The sequence below is a fragment of the Athene noctua genome, chromosome 13 (genome assembly GCF_965140245.1).
Source record: "Athene noctua chromosome 13, bAthNoc1.hap1.1, whole genome shotgun sequence".
NCBI classification, from domain to species: domain Eukaryota; kingdom Metazoa; phylum Chordata; class Aves; order Strigiformes; family Strigidae; genus Athene; species Athene noctua.
In genome coordinates, this window is record NC_134049.1 from 13,523,900 (window position 1) to 13,543,469 (window position 19,570).

At 39.6% G+C, this 19,570-nt stretch overlaps 1 protein-coding gene across 10 annotated transcripts in view; it reads right to left on the minus strand.

Moving 5' to 3' along the window:
- The window catches only part of MEGF11 (multiple EGF like domains 11), a 285,557-nt gene that overhangs the window by 67,139 nt on the left and 198,848 nt on the right, over positions 1–19,570 (minus strand). For all 10 annotated transcript variants that reach the window (XM_074917685.1, XM_074917690.1, XM_074917686.1 and 7 more), the window contains one exon: positions 15,252–15,426. In XM_074917685.1, the coding sequence (XP_074773786.1) occupies positions 15,252–15,426 (175 nt within the window). The remainder of the gene's footprint in view (positions 1–15,251; positions 15,427–19,570) is intronic.

Genomic DNA, 19,570 nt, shown 5'->3' on the forward strand with positions numbered 1-19,570 from the left:
TTGCCCTTTTCATGGGATAAGACGGGGTAAGGTGGAAAGGATGGGAAAGAGCTTTCTTATATTTAAAAAGTGACTTTACAGCTCATGACTCATCCAAAGAACAACCATTGGCAGTCCTGAATGTCAAAGCCTTTCATTAAATCATAAAGCACTTCCAACAGCCATCTGCACCTCAGTGGCATCACAGTCCTCTGAGCATACTGTAAAACTTGGACATGCCATAAGGACCAAGCACAGCTACCTTTGGGAGTGGGAAGAACTTACCACTTTGCTTCCTATAAACTAACAACGATTTACAAACATTTACAAATGGATGTCAGCATTTTATTTCACCTCTAAATTTGTGCTAATATGCTAATTCATGCAGTAAATTTCACAGTAAATGCCAAGTTCAAAATTAGTCAGCCTGATAATAATTTTTAAATTTGGTGTTTGATCAAAAGTATTCAGCAAAAGATGCATACAAACAAAATGGAAACTTTATTTGTTATAAAGAGAGTAGTAAGTAAAATTATTATATATAAAGTATAAAAAGAGGGTATTAAGTAAAATTATTATAAATAATGTACTTTCAAGTACTTACAGTACTTTATTAAATACTATTTAATTTCATATGGCTGGTTACAGACAAAGCCTTTGTTAAGCAAAAACAAAGGTGGCACCACTGACTGGAGGGGCGTAGAAGTTACCACAGGTAACTGTGGTTTGTTTTTTTCCAAATTGTTTTTACAAAACCTGGCTGAACTTTGTGAATTCCTGTTTTATAAACCCAAATGTATTTGCTGTGGCCTCCTACGGGCTATTACTGGTGTAATACCTGTTAGTCCCCCAGTAAGGCCATAGGAGAACCTGGACTCAATTCTTGTTTCTGGCCTGTTGGGCCCCTAGAGCCTCTCACTCCCCCATCTGGGTTTTTCTGTTTCCCATCACACAGCCTCACAACTGATCTGAGATACATTAACAGGATATTTGGGTCATTTTTATTTCAAAACCAGGAGGACTCATTCTGTGGTCCCAGGGCAGTAGGGACTTCAGAGCAACAATTATCCATCCATCTTCCCAGAGGGGACCTTCCCCATCACATTGACAATGCATCCGGGAAGCCTTTGGCCACAGCTTAGAAAAGCCTTTGATTAGGATTTGGCTTCCTGGAGAATAATTCGTACATATCAGGTTTGAAGAACTTGTGCAGCCTTTCAGCCTGGACACCGTGTATGCATATGTAGAGGTGGAATTAACTGCACAGAGCTCATGGTTTTCAGCATGGTAAATCCAAACTCTGGGGCATTTACCATGCAGGATGCAAAGGATCTGTGCATCTAAGGAGTCAGGCATTGCACACTGGCTCAGGATTCCTTCAGACTGGGAATTCAGGGCTTGGGTCCTGAGGTCTCATCTCTGAATATGTTCCACTCACTCATGGGAAAGGGGTAACAGCGGTGAGCTGTGCTGACTGCGCTGGTGGTAGCAGAGCGGCCCTGGGTGCCCTCATTCCAGGCACAGAAAAGGTTTTTTCCATGTGCATGCACCGCATCATCCACGTACTTGCACAGGCAAACTGAGAGACACTGTGTCTGCAAGATAGGTCTCATCTTCTGGAGTAGAGGGTGCACAGAATCCCACCACTCTCCTGTCCTTCAGCATCTTAGCTACAACATGCTTCTTACATCCAAAAGGAACAATGCTCTGGCACAGTAAAAATGATGATGAAGTGCAGCAGTATTCTATACAAATAAAGGCAGAAAATTCTAGCTTTGTGAGGGTTTTTTTGCCTCCATGAAACCAAGTGAAAACAAATACCGGTAAAAAATAATTTTAAAAACTGAATTTTGCATATTAAAACTCAGCAAACCTGAGCTGGATTTCTGTCAGTGAGCATTATAATCCCCCTCACCACCAGGGAATAGTTTTCTAGTTTGCACCAAACATATGCCCAATATCAGTCAGTTACCTGCAATTAAAAAAATCCATTCCTACTGTTCAAGTCACCTAAATATGGGCATTAAAAAAAAAAAGAAAGATAATTCAATAAAGATTGCAGGGAAGAGATAGCACCCTAACCCTGCTTCCCATAAATCAGTGTAGTACTGTTGCTGGCAAAAAAATCTAAATCTAGACTAACTTTACAACACTTGAATATCTGCCTGGTTTAGTATTTAGGCCTTAACTGCAGAGCACTTTAGTGTCAGCGAGGCAATGAATACAGCATCATATAATTAAATGTATTCACAAGGAAAGTAGAGTGGAGAGTAAAAAAGATGATCAACCTCTGAACAAGATTTTTTTATACAGTCAGCACTTTTTACCTAACAAAATATCACAAAACACATTTATCCAGGAGAGACCTCTCCAAAAATAGGAGATTGGATTTAGACTGGGTAAAACAACTCCTACATCATTTCCTCAGGACATTTCATCTGGTGAGATGGCGCATCATACCTGAGAGGACAGCCTCCCACAGGCAGCCTGTAATGGAGTACAAGCAACATAGCCATGCACAGTTCAAAAAACATGATGGAGGTCAGTGTTCAAAAATCGGATGGTTGTGCAGAGCCCAGCCAGCTCCAGCAGTTGGCTACATAAGGGCAAGATATGAAAACAAACTCTTATTTCTGTTCACAGTGGAGCTGGGGAGATTGTTTATGGAGCAGATATTTCATGTGGAAATGAAAACATCTATAATACATGGGTTTAGATTTAGTTAATGGGAAGATATATTATCAAGGCAGGTCAATCATGTCTGTACCAGGAGGATTAGTAATATACATTATGGGGCCAGCTGGGTAACCAAGTCCTCTGTTTAGTTATAGCAATTTAAATCTGGAACAGAGCCACTTCAGATTTGTTCAGGTGAGGCAGGGAGTAGGCTCTCAGAATATTTTAAAACTTAACTCTGGGGAAGCTATAAAGAGTCAAACACCTGTGGGGCTCATTGCTGTTACTGTAACCAACTTTGATCAGCTGCGATTCTAAAATGCTCCAAAACCCATGACCATATCACAATTAAATGTACCAAAATGTAAAATGGCTCAGGCATAATGTGCATTATTTCAAATTAATAAAAAGTACTTACATGTCTGAGAAGTATATACTTGGTACATGTGCTCTTCATGACATACTCAACAAGCTACTTGTGTCCAAACTGTGGGACTGAAGCTAGCCAAGTACAGCAAAATACTAAATAGCAGTCCTTGAATAATACTGATAAAGACAAAAAAAGCTGTTTTCTTCTGTTTTTTAAAATGGAGGCATCTGAATTGGAGTTATCACTATGGTAAAGGAAAGATTTTAACACACTATCTGCAGTTCCATCGTTTTCTTTCCCAGATTTAGGCAGAATAGATCAGTGGCTAACAGAAATCGAAGCCATTTGGAAATATGGAGAAGCATTTCAGTGCAGTGCAGTGTACTTCAGAGTGAGAATTCAGAGCTGGCTATGACAATTCTGCACCAGCTATTTTATGGGAGTATCTTTGTCTGGAAATCAGAGATGGTTTCTGCTCTGTCCACATAGACTGAGTGGCACAGTCCAAGATCTAACTTGTAGACCAGATATGGCCTCCTGACTTTTTTGCAATAATAAATTTGAGCTCTGGCTGACAAGTCTGAACAGTTCTGCAAAAAGGACATTAGCAAAACCAGGAAATAAAAGGCATCATTTATACTTTCAGCCTCTATGACATCCTCTGGCAAGAAGATCCACAGTTTAATTATAAATACAAAGGAGAAAAATTATCTTTATTTGTTTGCTTCAAATCCACTGCCTGATTTTTAATTGGGAAACTTCTTATACTGTGATAAATAGCAAGCGTGCATTCCTCCTTCCCCTTCCCCCATGGTGTAAGAGACCTCTCACATATCTACCCTCGGTGACCCCTTTTCTAAGCAAAATCATCCCACTCTCTTATTCTCATTTTATGGAGCCATTTCACAATTTAATTACGCATTCTCTGAAAAGCACTATCTTTGTCTCTAAACCTGCTGTGCAATCATTTAATTGGTTGCCCCTTGTTCCTGTGTTATTAGAAATAGTAAATAACCATTCCTTGTTCATGTTCTATGCACCATCCACAGTTCCATGGATCTCTATCGTATTCCTTCTCAGCCATCTGTTTTCTGAGCTGAGTTCTATCTTATCAAGTCACTCTTTGTATAGAAGCTATTCCATGTAAAAGATGATCTTTGTCACCATTCACTACTTCCATTATATCCTTTGTAAGCAAGAATCAGACAAACTGTACGCAGTAATTTCAGATCTAGATATATTATGGATTTACACAATACCACAAAAATGGTTTCTCCATCCTGTTTTGTTCTTTTCCTGATCATTCTAACTATCCTATCTTTTCTATCACTTGTTTTTTGACTGGTGCTGAGCACTCATTTAAGTTTTTCAGAAAACTATCCCCTGTGATTGCCTGATCTCTTTCCCTGAATGGTAGGAATTAAATTAGAACTCCCCTTTTGTGCATTTACTAAATGTTATTTTCCCGTTGTCCATTACTCTGCATTTTTAAACACTGAATTTCAGCCTACCCAGTCATTCAGCTACATGAAACTTTTCCTCAAATTTGTTACTGGCTTTATATTTGACAATCCCAATAGTTTTGCATTACTTTCCTTTTAGAATTATTCTACAGCTATACAATTAAGGATAATGTCCAAGCCCAGTTTCCAATCTAAACTTCCCTACCATGCACACTGTCTGCACTCACCAGTGTGGTCACTAGCTGAGACCTGCATCTTTCTGTAGCAGAAGCTGCCAAACAAGTCCAGTACCTCAGTGCATGCCTGACCTCTTGTTCACACAGCCTGGATGGACTGAGTCCAGGAGGAGTTAAATGTGCTGTACACAGCAGGTATCCTCAGCTGGTCTCTTGCTAAGAGCACTGAAGCCACAGAAGCAGCAATGTGGATGGAAAATATGCAGGTATGGGGTTGATGATGCTAACACCTGTGGTTGACCTTGGTTCTGAGCTGCATGAGCACATGTGAAAGGATCAAAGGGAAAAAAAAGAATGCATCTAAAAAAGAAAAGATATTTTACAGAATGAAATGAATATCATTCAATGTCAACTTTAAGCTAAGGGGGTTTGTGATGTACCTTCTGAAAAGCTGGTAAATAACCTCGCAATCATACACAGGCAGATAAACAGACATCCCCTTCAAACTTCCACAGATTTTGCTAAAACCAAAAACCTAAAGCAAGAGAGTCCAAGATCTGGTAAAATTTCAGTTGCTCTTTGGCATAAGAAAACACACCAGGATTTTCCATTTATACATGTCTGATTGTAAAGGATAAAGCCTTTTTCTTTGACAGTACAGTTAGACAGAAGATAAAATGTAAAACTAACCTGTGGCTTAAATCCTATACTTAGGTGGTTTTAATGAAGTCAGTTTGCAATTTGAACTACCGGGAGAGTCAGCTACCAACACTTTTATGCACAGACCCACAGATAGTGTGAATAAAGATATATACATTTAGAAGCTTAATAGATGAAAAGAGACACTGCTATTGGTAAGCAGTTTATTCCTCTGCAAAATTCAGATCAAATAACTCAGTCTGAACAGAATATTGAGTTCCACTGATTCTGAATGAGGCTACAGGAATGGAAATGCAATTTGACATAGCCACATCGCCAATTAAGGATAAAATACAGGAAATATGTCAAATAGCAACAAAGGCAGAGGCATTCAGGCTTTCTATAAGAAGTTGGTTCCTTTGGACCCACTTAGGAAAACTTTGGAGTTATTCAGGTAAATAAAACTGCAGCAGAGCCCAGAAGTAAAAGTAAATATAAGAAGAAAGAGGAGGAGGCCTGGGATTTGCTCACAGTTCTTATCAAATTACAGACACTGTGTGTAACTGAGTAAGTTCTCATTAGTAGAGGCAGTCCCTGAGACAAACTCCACTCTTGTATATCTGGGACAATCCTACCAAAGTTAGCAGTCATGTTCAGGTAAACTTGGGCTGACAAAGTAGAATTTGAGCTGCCACAGGCAATTTCTGGAGCTCGAACATTGATAAGAGAGCAAACAAACACAATGAAATAGAAGTTGTTTGTAAAAGGATCTGAAAAATTCCATTGAATTCAAAGAAAGGGATGCAGTTTGCACAACTGAGGGAGACCCACTGTGTCTTGTGCATCTATTGACCTTGTTAAATAATCTGGTACAATAGCTCACCTGCTCAAAAGCATACAACAATTGCCCTGAAGTGAGAGAAGACCCTTCATTACAGCTCATGCGGCCAGGCACTGCCACAAACACTGTCAGGGTTTAGGAAAACACAGGCTGCTAAACGCTGTGGCTGCCGATGCTCCAGCAGAAATGTCTAATTGGTCAAGAGGAGCGCCCGGGGGAGAACAACAACAAGCCTAATAGGCAGCAGGCACCTGGTTCATTGATACAAAAATCAATAGGGAAGAGGCTTAGTCTGAAAGCCTGGGAATACACAGGTGGCATCCCCATAATGATCCTCCCCGGTGGGATCTGAACGTAGGATATCTTCTCCTGTAATACCGCAGAGCCAGAAGAATCCATTTGTGAGTTGTTATTGAAATACTGGTTTTAGCCTGTACCCAGTTTCTTTGCACTGAGGTGATGTTCATTGTTTCCTAGTCTACCTGTGGCAGGGCTAACTCAGAAATGGATTGACTTTTCAGAAAGGCACCCGCCATTTAAGAAAGCTGCTGTACAATGTGGGTGGCTTGCAATGCTTGTGAAGGGTGCTGTTCCACAAGCTCTGTGTACCTGTGCTGTTTGTTCCCAGAAAGAGTCCTACAGGGACTTTGAAACGGATCACACAGCCACACCACCAAGCTTGACCTGAAGCAATGGTTTGTGAAGGTAAAATGGTAAAATGGCTCAGTCTGCCAGCAAATTTGCCAGTCGTTGCTGATAGAAACAGGTTTTGTGATGTACATACTGATCCACAGGGAGCTGGACTGAGACCAAAGTAATTTCATGCAGGCCACTGCACAGCCAAGAGAAGATAATTTTCAATCTGTACTGACCTGGCCTGGATCAGACCTAGTAGTTTTGGGATGCAAAACTTTATAGTCTGTTATTAGTCCCAATGGCCTACAAAAAAAATAAAAGCACAGCTATTTTACGTACATAAATATGTACTTTTGTATGCATAGAGAAGTGGGTAAGAAAATTCAGAGGTCATCAATGAAAAGATGCAATTCAGGGGTAGTTTTCTTTGGGTCTATGAATATGCAAAAAATGCGATAGGTACAAATGATCCCTGACCAGCTTTATGTAAGGAATGTACCAAAACATTGGGCATGAGATGTTTTGATTTATGTTAATAAACTAAGACCTTCCAACATGTGGCTCAGCTGACAGAAAAACTTCTGTACAACTAGAAAGTGACAGTTCTTTCATTTCAAGAACAATTTTCCAGCTCACTCTTAATTAGGCTGTACAGAACAGAGTGTTTTTTGTTGCCTGCTTGAGATCCGCTTCTTGTTCCACACCCACTTGTGAAGCAATTTGTAAGCTTAAAAAAAATTATCAGAGGAGTTTTCAGACTTATCTCCATCTAGAAGACACTAAGAAAATGCAAGTTGAAAGGACAGTCCATTCCTCAGAGACCAGAACCAGGAAGGGGGATCTAGGATGCAGCCATAGTTAGTATAGAGGACCTGATTACTAACATTTTCATCTTTATTCACTTTTCAAGAACCAAGTGAATATCATTTTTAACTTTTCTCATCATGGTTTCCCAAGGCACAGTTATCTCTTCCATCTTTTTAAAGTTATTTTAGTTGAATTTCTCATATCCCTGTCTTTCACTTTACCCCCAGACCTCACATCGATATGTTATCAAAGAGACTGCATTTCCTTCTTGCTGACTTTGACAAAATGAACTTCTCAAAACTGCTCAGAATACTTTGAAACCACCAGGTCTTTTTGCTGTCTCTTCAACTGCATCCCACTATTCTCTTTGTATCCAAGGAGAGACTTTCCTTCTTGCACTGCTTCTTGGATCATCAGCAATAGTCCTCCTGGGTTGGTTTTGCCTTTCCGTTTTTCTGTGTCTCTGTACTTCAAGAGTAGCTGAGGAATTAGTCATGGCTACAGAGGGATATCCCAAAATGTCTTAAAATGAAGACTACTAATGAATTCTGAATAATTGAGGAGAAACAAAGGGAAAACTAATAAACAGGAAAGAGTTCAAAGGCTGGGAGCATGGGAATCAATTTCTTTCACACTTAATATTCAGTCTCTGTTCAGGCAAATTCCTTTCCTTTTTAGGGACTGTGTTGCAGGGTACTTTAAATCTGGTTATGCAGGAAGGGCGTTAAGTGAATTTGAGGCCTATGAGCCCATCTGAGTGTCCTTTGCTAGCTAAGGCGTCCTAGGAGAACTAATAGAGAGACAGTGTTACTGCAGTGGGGTAGGAATGGCCAGGGGAATAAGGATAGAAATCTGTGGAAAACAAGGCGCTTTTAGCTCCACTATTTATAGGGCAACTTGTTTTACTTTTATTATTAATTAATAATTCACTCTCTGCCAGCTGCAGCCTACGCTCAAACCCACCTGCACAGTACGGAGGCCTTTTTGCATACCCACTGCCACTACTGCTAGATGTTCACAATGGTTTGAGACATTGGATTATGAATACAAATAGGAAACCAATGAGAAGAAAATGCATCTTCCTTGTGCATCTAGGTAATTCATGAAATGAGAATGGGCAAACTATTTCTACTGCCTGTAATACTCCAGTTAATTGGACAACTGCTGTGCCAGAAAACCTTTTCCCCACCTACAGCAAGCAAAATTTATACTGGTGGTTGGTAACAAGAACATCTTGATAAAATGGTTGAATTTATTTTATACCTATAAATGAAAAGAGCTCTTAACAAAGGGGGGTAACCGATATGCTCGGTAAATCAAGGATAAAAGGACACAGGCTCTATTGAAGATTTTTTCCTCTCGTCTTTTCTTTTTAAACCTTTTGATGAGGTGCCCTGTTGCTCTGAGATGAGCTTCCACTGAAGTACTTTTGGAATTATCTCAAAGAGAAATGGATCATTTAAATGAGTTAAAGCCCCCAAAACAGATCCACTATCTCCAACCTTAGGTTCATTTTTTATATTAAGAATTTTGTGGAATTTATAAAATAACTTTACTACTCAACCAGGGGCTTATAAGACAAAGAAGTCTCATTCATTTTTCCTGCTCCCTTCTGAATGGTGAATGGTACATTTAAAATAAAGATGAAAGCAAATATGTAGAAGAGAGGGAATATTCTGATAAATCCGTGTTTATCAACCTTGAGTGTTTAGAAAACACCTACAGGCAATGATTCTTCAAATTCCTCCAGACCTACCTGGGATTTCGGTCCTTCAGGAAAATTCAATTGAAGATAAGATAAGATAAGGTGCTGCTTTCTATTTAATTTTACTTTTCTTTTAGACAACAGAGAGAATTTTAAAGGTGTAGGACAGGCTTTAACTTGTTTTTTTTAATACAGAGGGAAAGATTGTTTCTTCTGTCCTGTGTGTTTTCTTCAGGGAAAAAGAGATACTGTCTGCACCGGAAGGAAGCTAGTCATGGCTGGAATACTCAACAGACTGGACCTGTAAGTTCCTTATGACCTCTATAGGTAACACAAAATTACAGTCCTTCTCATTTCTATGGAAGGGTAAATTGGTCATTTTACTCATTAAGTAGCCATGGGGCAGACTAAGACTGGCCTGAGACTGTGTGGGGCTGTTTGTACTGACTGAGAGATTATTCATTACGAATTTTGCTGTATATTTTCTATGCATTTGAATAGGTTTATAGCACTATAATATACATCTATTTTTACTAAGCGCTCAAGCTATTGTTTCTTGTGTGTTACAGGGGCTGACTTTTACTCTGATGTACAAGCATGTACATGTAAACCTTGGAAACAATTTGTACCCCTGTGGTAGAGAAAGCATTATGGCATACTAGACAAAATTATGGATTTATAAACCCAGATTAAGCCTGTGTTTCAGTCCTTAAGTGCACAGGTTCCCACTGAGCTCAGCTGGAGATATATATACATAAGCACTTACATAAGGATATATTTGAAAGGCACTATTTTATTATGTTTTTAAAATGCAATTTTGATGCAATGTCAACAGAAGATGTAAATAGCTAGAGATGCACAGTACTGGGATATATCTTGGAAAGTCTTAGGGAATCCAAGTGGCATTCCTAAATCTGAAAAATCTAGTAAAAGGTCACCATTGCTATAGTTTCCATACTTTCCTGTATTATGATTGGCTTGTATGGGATCTACCAATACAGCCAAGGAATAGAAAAATGTCAAAATGGATTCTTTCATTTTGGTGATGAAGTGCTAGCTTTGCTTGCCAGCATGCAGGGTTCAATAAAAGCAGACAGTTCTTCAAAAAATTGCAGCATAAATAGATGAACTCTTTAAAGTAATATAAGTTCTGTCATCCAGATGTGAAATATAGACCTAAGTGCCCACCGAAGTAAAAGCTGACCGCACATTCCATAGATAAGTGTTAAAGTTTTCTCAGAGTGTCTTGGGCTGCGAAATGCTTTAACTACATATCTCCTTGCCACAATGGACAGAATGAAAGCATTTGAAGTTAAACCCATTTTTCAAAGGAAGAAAACAAAGCATCCATAAAGAAACAAAGGCATATCACAGGATGAGGTCTCTAGATAGCCACTGTTTTCAGGAAAGTTGCAATTAGCTGTGCAATGCAGAAGGTGAACTTAGTTGTATTTCAATAGCATTTATAATGATTTCAGTGGCTAGAACGCTGATAGGTACGTGCAGGGGGTTGGTTTCAAGATTTCCTTGTGAGACAGAAGGTCAGGATTCCTGTGGTCTCCTGTCATATTTAATTCATATCCTCTGGCCTTCTTCACCACATTTATTGAATTACAGGAATAAAATTCAATGAACCAAAAACAAAAGAAGAGAGGACAGGGCAAATCCTGATTTCTTTTACATCCCTTCTGCACAACTGACTTCAGTGGGCTTGCAAGAGAGCATCTTAAAGCAGATTTTGGAAGGAGAGGGAGGTACAAGTTAGTATAACCTCTCTCACCACCCCCATAATTGCATCCAAGTAATTTATTGCAAGGAGCGACTATTTGCATGTGGGAGTAAGGATCCAATTTCTACCAGTCAAGAATCTCCTTGTATACTTTTTAAGGCTAATCTTTGTGTACTCCCTGTGTGTGTTTATCAGATTCCTTCTTGCCACAAATGAGATGACAGTAAAATGGCTTTTCAAAACATTCTTCAGAAAAGAATCACTGGCTATTCATCACACGACTACTAAGAGGCAATCCTCAAATATGTTAAAAATACCAGTTTTAGGGAAGTGCCCTGCTGACATGCTGATAATGATGATTCCCTGCAATCATCTGAATTAAATTGATACTAACTTTATCCTCCCTTCACAAGTGAGATGCAGTAAAGCACAGGGTTTCCAGCAAGCCTGCAGTGTAGACTCAACTACTAGAACACATCAGGAGTAGCTCTAGAAATGCTCTGTGATCTTGGAGAAGAAGAAGATTTTGTTGTGTCTCCTCTACTCCTATTATCCTATTTTTATTGTCCTGGATGCTGCCTCCCAGAACTGGGCTGTTTCGGGTGTAATTGTGGATCACTCTGATTTCTCAGCTACCTCTTCAGTCAAATCTACACATAGTCTGCACTGTGGTTTAGACACCCATACAGCTAAAACAGTGCAATCCCCTAGTGTGAGCACAGTCATACCAGGGCCTCACACAAATAACCTGTACCAGTACCAGTAACATCTTTAAGACAGTGTAATTCGTTTTTAGAGCTGTGTATGTGTGAATCTGGTCACTGAGTCTAATGCAAAATAGTAATCAAAAAAAGAAGATAGAAAATGTTTTGAAATTCTGTCCAAAACTGCAAGCTCACCAATATTTAGCTTTGGTATTTGAATTTTTGGAAATGTCACAGCTAATAAACAATGTATTATTTTCTAAGCTACAAGGTACATTTTTATTTTAAAGCTTGAATCTGCCTAACTTCTAAAAATTAAGTGTTCTGCTCACATACATGTCAACCTATGGGATGGCTGCCTTTCCACTTAATACATTTAATAAAGGTGACCAGATGCTTTGCGTTTTTAATGGCTTGTTCTGCATCCCAACAAAATGTCCCTGTTTTGGCTGCGATTGCAGATGATTCATTCTGAAACCCAGCCCAGCTGCCCTGACAAAGCCGAGGCAGGGCACAGTTAAAAAACAAGCCATCTGTGCAAAAGAAGTGGGTTGGAGGAGTGCTTTGTCAGGCAAAGACTGTTGTTTCTTGGTCACTATGTTTTCTAGGCATCCAGAAACCCAGAAATCTATGGGTCCAACCTCTCTGTCTTTGCAGTTCAATTTTGCTGTTGTAAGCCATGTCCCATCATATTCTCTTCCTTCCCCGCTTACTTAAAAATCCCCTCAGCCTGCTCAGCTATATAAGATCGTGTGTAGATGAAACGCTTCTGTAAAATGTAAGATGTTGCTCCCACTTCCATTCTTTCCAATCATATGGCAAAATTCCTGACCCTTTAGCTGCATCAGCCAAGCCTCATGCAAGAAAAAGCAAGAGGGATTCATTTATGGCTTTTCTGAATAATTAGCTCTGCCCAGTTCTGTATTAGCATCACTACTGTCAGTGCTGCCAAAAGAGGCATCCTGCATTCAGGAACAGTCGAGCCTCTCACTTGCAGGCTAGGCTAATTCAAGGGCAAAATTCTACCTGCAGGCAAAGCTCCCTGCTGCCTCAGCAAGAGGCAGGCAGGCATATTTGAAGGCAAAGTCTGGTCTTGAGTGTGTCACTGAGATAAGCCACTTCAAGCCTTGAGAGGGTTCTGGCCCCACAGCATCTTTCACAGGACCTGCAGGTTGCGCGGTGAAGCAGTGTGACACCTTCTCCCTGCCCAGGCGATGGAGCGTACGGCCCGAGCAGCTCGGCAGGACGCCGCCGGCCCGGGGTGGGAAGGAAAGGTTCCTGACAAGTTTTCTTTACAGCCTGTGTTCTCTAGCATTTGAAAGAACCGTTGCATCTCAAGTCATCTGGCATGCATACGAATGACAAATATGCTTCAGAGGCAATAAATTAGCAATTTCAAGGCTTTACTTCCCCTCATGGACTAATTGTCAGAGATTATAGTATATTATGAGAGAGCAATGATACTAATGCCTAAATATGCTTCAGTGATTATAGAGCTATCCTCAATAACCAAGCTGTTTAAATGTCAATGCAAGAAAGCTCTTTATTATGAGATTAAATATTATTTTGAAGCAATGCAATAGGAACTTCCCAGGCTTCATGCCTGCAATAATACTGTCTTGGAGCAATATATATTGGACAAACTATGCTTTTTTAAAATACGTGTACAGTAAAGGGTCCCAAAATATTTCTGTGCTGCAAACTTGAACAGCATTCCTGATAAGAGGAGGATCTTGCTATCTTTTTATTTTGCATTTGTTACTGACATGCTGCTGCCTTCATTCTTTCCTCCACTTTACATAAACACCTGTGTATCACCACTGTATAGAAAAGATAAATTCTCAGTTTTTGTTAGTGTGAGTAGAGTATCAAAACTCAAAGCCCTCTTATTTTTTTTTTTTTTTTTTTACATTTCTAAGTACTAGTGTCTTGCACAGATGCTTTTGACAGTCCTACCCCTCACCTAAATATTCTGTTTATACCCAGCATTGAGAGAACCCCTGGAAATCGCATGGAAGCTCCAACTTTCAGGTTCAGATGTTGACATAAAGCAGAGTGAAACAGTTATGGCTGTGTCTTTAAGACATAACTCCAATTTCACAGTGCTGGAGATGACAGTTGGTGATCACAAGCTCAGGTGTGGATTTAAAAGGGAGGGAGGCTAAAAGGCTTTAGCATCCCACTCATCTCATCCAGGACTCCCACACTATGGATCTTGTCACACAGCTGTGCAGCCTTTCCCTGTAGATGACAGCAGGCATATGACCCTGCAGAATACCACATGTTTTTTTCTAGAAAACCCCAAACACTGCAGTGGGTGCTGATGGTAGGACGTGGCTCCTCCGCTGTCCAGATCCAACATGCCATTCCATTCCCACTGCTTCTAAAGCTACCTGGTATGATGTCTACCATGTCTTACCAATGCAAATCAAGAGAGCTACAACACGGTCAAAGATCACACCTTGTGTTCCCTAGTTATCTAAAGATATTTATTCACTTCATTTTGAAGTTGTAACTTAACACAATAGAGGGTCACTCATTCAGAACGCTGCACATTTTAGCTGGCTGCTAAATGTCAGTGAAAGTTCTAGAAACATTGTGAATGTCTTTGAATCTGAAGCTCAATTTCTAGTAAACTTAGTCATTATAACTAATAATTACTATAATAATACAGAAAACATATAGATAGGCCTGTGGGGACAGATCATGTAAAATTAAGGATACAAATTACAGACAGACAATTGCTAATGAAGTTGTGGAATTCTCTCTTTAAAATATTTTTTTTCTTTAGGAAGTATTGTTTCTTAAACATAGCCTCTTCCATGGTGTGCTCCTGAAGTAAAGAGGGGCTTCATATATGGATAACAAGGGAACTTACTAGCAAGAGTTCCATTATGCCCAGCTGTAGCAGGACTGGAAACCTGGATCCATGTCCTAATACTTTCTCCTGCAACCTGGCAATCATCAATTCTGAATTTGTGTTGTTTCATCTTGGCTGATTTCTTCAGCCATTTTATATCTCATCTATAAAACGTAATGCTTGTTTACCTCAGAATGTCTGAAGCTCTTTCTGATGCTCAGGTAAAAGACACTTGCCGTATATGCTCAGAAAAGACATAAATTGCTCTATCATTTGTAACATCTTAAAAGATCTTCATCTATTAAAATCACAGTGTGACTGACAAGGAAAATGCTGAAAGGCCACGAGATTTCTTTTTCTGCTCTTCTAGGCAGACAATAAACTGACATCTTTTTTGTTATGTCTTGACTTAGAGTGTATGATGGGAAACCATTTCTTTATCCTTATAACAGTAATAAACTTACAATACTGATATAAAGTAAATAACCAGAAGTAGTAAGTTAACACTGCTCAAAGGAGAATTATGTGGACTTACAATAGAATGGGGAAAAATTACCTGCATTTGGCCACTTTTTACACAAATGTTATTTGAAATCAGATTAAAATCTTCTTTAATTTTTTGCAGGCGCCTTATGAAATGTCCCCTTACTCCCAGCTCTCACTTACCATATATCCCGGCGCGCACATACACTTCCCTGTGATGCTGTCGCAATCTGCCCCGTTCTGGCAAGGGCAGATCAGCTGGCAGCCTTCGCCGTAGTATCCAGGGGGACAGGTTTCATTGCAGTAGAGTCCAGCCCAGCCAGCTTTGCAGCTACATTCTCCAGACAACGGATGGCAACTAATGAAGACAGACACACATTAATGAGATGTGGACATGAAAGAAAAATACAGTCTGTAACCATCAGCAGGACGTTTTACATGCAGTGCCAGCAACAGTCACACTAAGAACAGCACAAACCTGAGAACTGTTAAGGATGGTGAACATAAGCAACCATAAAACTTAGGGAGTGAATAGGGAATATGGTGCTAAGTACCAGACTGGCATGCCACTTCCAAACATGTAGGAAGTGCCCCAGCACTGCTAATATTGCACCTTTGAAGTTTATGCTTTTCCATTTTCAAATCAATGGGACTTGGATTACTGATATTAACCACAATGCGATTAATCCATACCATTGTATGACATACATGTGCCATACCAGTTGGCTGTAATACAGTCACTTAAAGATGTTCAGGGTTAGGAGAAATTCCAGTGGATGGAGGAATGCAATGAAGAGATCTCTGAAGATAAACCTGAGTCCTGTGGCCCAATATTCTCTATTCTATTTCTACTCCATTTCTATTCTATTCTATTCTATTCTATTCTATTCTATTCTATTCTATTCTATTCTATTCTATATTCTAAAAGTGAGTGACACCTCAGCAGAACTTTTCAGCAGGGAAAGGTAGAAAGGAAAGTGCTTTGGAAGGGAAAAATCTCCTTGGAAAAAGAGTTTTGCAGGGAATATACAGTCATAGTGAACAGAACTGATCATTACCTGAAGCCTCGGGATTTATTTGGGGCAGGAGTCAAAAGGAGCCCTGGGACTAAATCTCAGCTGTGCAGTGAAATGAGTCAAGTTCCTTTATGCTGAGTAATCAGCACTGCTGCCCAACATTAATCCGTTGGCTTTCATTTCTATTCAGGCAATTCCACACTGTTGTGAGAGCACACAGAGATAAAAGTAGAAAGAGCATCTCCCAGGTTTTCTTAGGGCACTAACTTGCCACAGCAGGAAAGCCACGCTGAGGTCGTGGCTGAGTGCTAGGAAAGGAGGGGAAGGCTGGAGATGTGTTAAGTCCTGGTTTGAAGCGATGGAGGTTTCTGGGGGATGGGAAGGGAGAGCACAGGGGAATGTCTGGTTTGGGAAGGTGAAGTGGTCGAAAGAGAGAGCAGGGGATGAAGAGGGAATCTAATCTTTGGAAAAAGACTCCATGTTGTGAGGCCAGCTGGCAGTGTAAGGCTTCACCTGGGAGCTCAGTGTGCTCTGGGGGCCTCTGCACCACAAGACTGTACCATAATAGCACTGTCTAGCTCTCACTGAGGAAGTTGAGAATAATATTGCTACAAATCTGATTTTCTTTATTATTCTCAGAACAAGAAAGAATAGAGTTCTGCAAGGTGGCATCTCTCTATGGACCTGTCTCCTGGTTTTTTGCCTCATAGAAACAATTTATTTTCCTTTACCATTATTTATTGCTATAGTTTAATATTGCAGAACTGACTGAATGGGTTTCTTTACACCTATAAAATTAATATCGTATATGTTAATTTTCAAGGTAACCTCATAAAACGTAATTTCCTAGTATGTTTCTGACAATTACTGGTAGGAGAGGTTAGTCATATACTGTTGTGACTAAGAATGATCAAATTTTGTGAGTGTCATATGTTTCATCATAAATAGTGTTTTACTGACTAATTAAAACAATTCATCAGCTTAACAAACTACCATCCATGAAATTCTTCTGACAAAGCAGTGCCTGAAATTATAGTTGTTCACAAAGCACCTCTTAACATTCAGATGAAAATAATAAAAGCTCATTTTTTTCCCCCTCTGTGTCTATTAATCATTACCTAATAGGAGCAGAAAGCTAAACATTAAAGAAATATTTTAAAGTGGATTTTTTGTTTCTCTGTTTTTACTACTACTGCACATATCATACGGTTCCGTGAGAACTGCATCTGTTGGCTAAATTAAATCTTTCAAAGGTAATATATGATCATGGCAGTTTGAATCAGTCTATGACAATTCAATTGAAAATACTATACTCAGTAAGAATTTTGACTCCAGGGTTGGCTCCTTCATCAAAATGGACAGCTTTTTTGCATGGGATGCAAGCTTGGTATTAGGGACTCAAAATCATCCTAAAAAAGAAGCAAAAACCCAAACAGGCTTTGCAGAAGAGTCTGCATGAGACAGGGGCCTTGGACTCCAAAACGAGGTCCGGTAGAAGGCTGAGACCATACTCTGGCCCCCTAAAGCCTTGTCCACTCTTTCATGAGGCTCTGAGCTAGGAAAAGTCCAATGCAGATGTTTGGGTCTGTGCATCCATATAATCTTCTTGTTGAAGTAAGAACAGTTTTGTTATCAGCCTGAGCATATCGGAGTTTTGTTTTTCTCCTAGGCCAAGTGCTTGCAGTCTTCCAGTCCTTTGAAATAGTTATCTTTTGCTGCCGTACCGAATCCTGGCATTGTAAGATTAGGAAAAATCCTCTGCATTAAATTCCAGAGTTATGGTACCCATAGTTCTGGGTAAGTAGCAATCGTTGGTGAATAAAGTGTACAGCAGGGGAAGGGAAACTTCTTGACAGTAGCAGAATAAATCTTTCCAAAGCTTTTGGCAAGCCAGAGATTAACACGCACCATAGTGTTACGGTAGTGTAACAAGCAAAAGGACCCCAAACCTACGTAGCTAGGTCTGAAATGAGGTTGCAGGCTGTGTCTGGCCAGTGGACACAGACTCGTCTCACATACAAAGAATACAATGTCCTGAACCAAAACCACTTGTCTGATAATGAAGGTGCCCTGATGCAGTGTTAATTTGAAGATGGCTGAGATTTAGATGCTTAACCAAAATCCAGAAGACAGCTGTTCTCTTCCCAATCCTGCCAGTGAATCTTGGTGATTTAACTTACTCTTTCTGCCTTCATTTTTCCCATTTGTAAAATGATGCCTTTCTTCCTTTGGAAACCCTTTTAAGATCTACAGCTCTTATCACTAAATAGTACTAAGATTTCATTATTAATTGTTTTTTCTATTCTAGTATGTATGAACTAGCCCAGTAATTAAAGTCATTAGAGTTATGTTCTAAATATATTGCAGCTCATGATGTCGAAATAGCATATGTATGCATGTATGTGTGAGTTAAGAATGCTTCTCTCATAGTGGCATTCTGTAAAATCTCATTCTGTTGAAACTATATACCTAGACATATAATAATAGCTAGGAAATTCGCCTATCATCCATCCAATCATCTCTGCATCCTGACTGTCCAGTGAACTAAATGCATGGAAGTGAAAAGTTTGAGGCACTTAATGGCAAAGGTGTTAAGGCAAAGAACAGGGAATACATCTAGCAATGTGAATTACTTGTATAATTCCTCCCTTCTTGTTCTGAATGTACCTTCCAAGATCATGAGTCCATGTAACATTTTTCCAGCACAGGTTACAGCATATGTAAGGCACTTTTCCACACCATCGATAAACTGAAATTAAGAAACACAAACAATTCCTCTGGGGAAGGATCAGTGAATGGATGGGTAAGAGAATGTGAGGCTTCCAAAAGGATCCCAGAAGGCAAACCCACTAACATCTGCTTTCCAACCACTTGCTGTGAGCAGGGAGGGAACCTTACATCTTGAAAGTGTTTGGCAGTGTTACACATTGGTATTTTGCATTGAATCTTAACAACTTTTATTTCTTCAAATCTCTTGCATAACAGGAAAGGATAGTGTAGAAAACCTAGAGCAAATGCAAGCAGCCAAGTGTTCCTCTGGCTCTAGGCCAAGGAGAGGTGGAAACTGGAAGCTGTCCACAGCGCACAACACGGCATCAGAAGGAAATTGTTCCATGGCTCTTGCTGCAGTTTGGAAGCTATTGTACAGTCCCTGGCTTTCAAGTCACATTTACAGCAATAAAAGATTTATTTTTTTAAAATTTACTAGCTGAACTGAAAAAACAGAAGGTGATTTTTGACCTTTAAATTTTTTAAGCATCTAATTTTGAGGAAATCTGAGGAAACCAGGTAACTTAAGGCAAATTGGGAAAATAAATACTTTAGACAGCACAGTCTGTTCCAAATTCTGAATTTGTTCTCCACACATCTTTCAGCCAAAACAACTTATTCCCAGTGAATTTCCTGACTTTATGTTTATACACTAGCACCAGTCATCTCATCTTAATTAACAACAGCCCTAATCTTTATTTAACAGTATTTACTGTC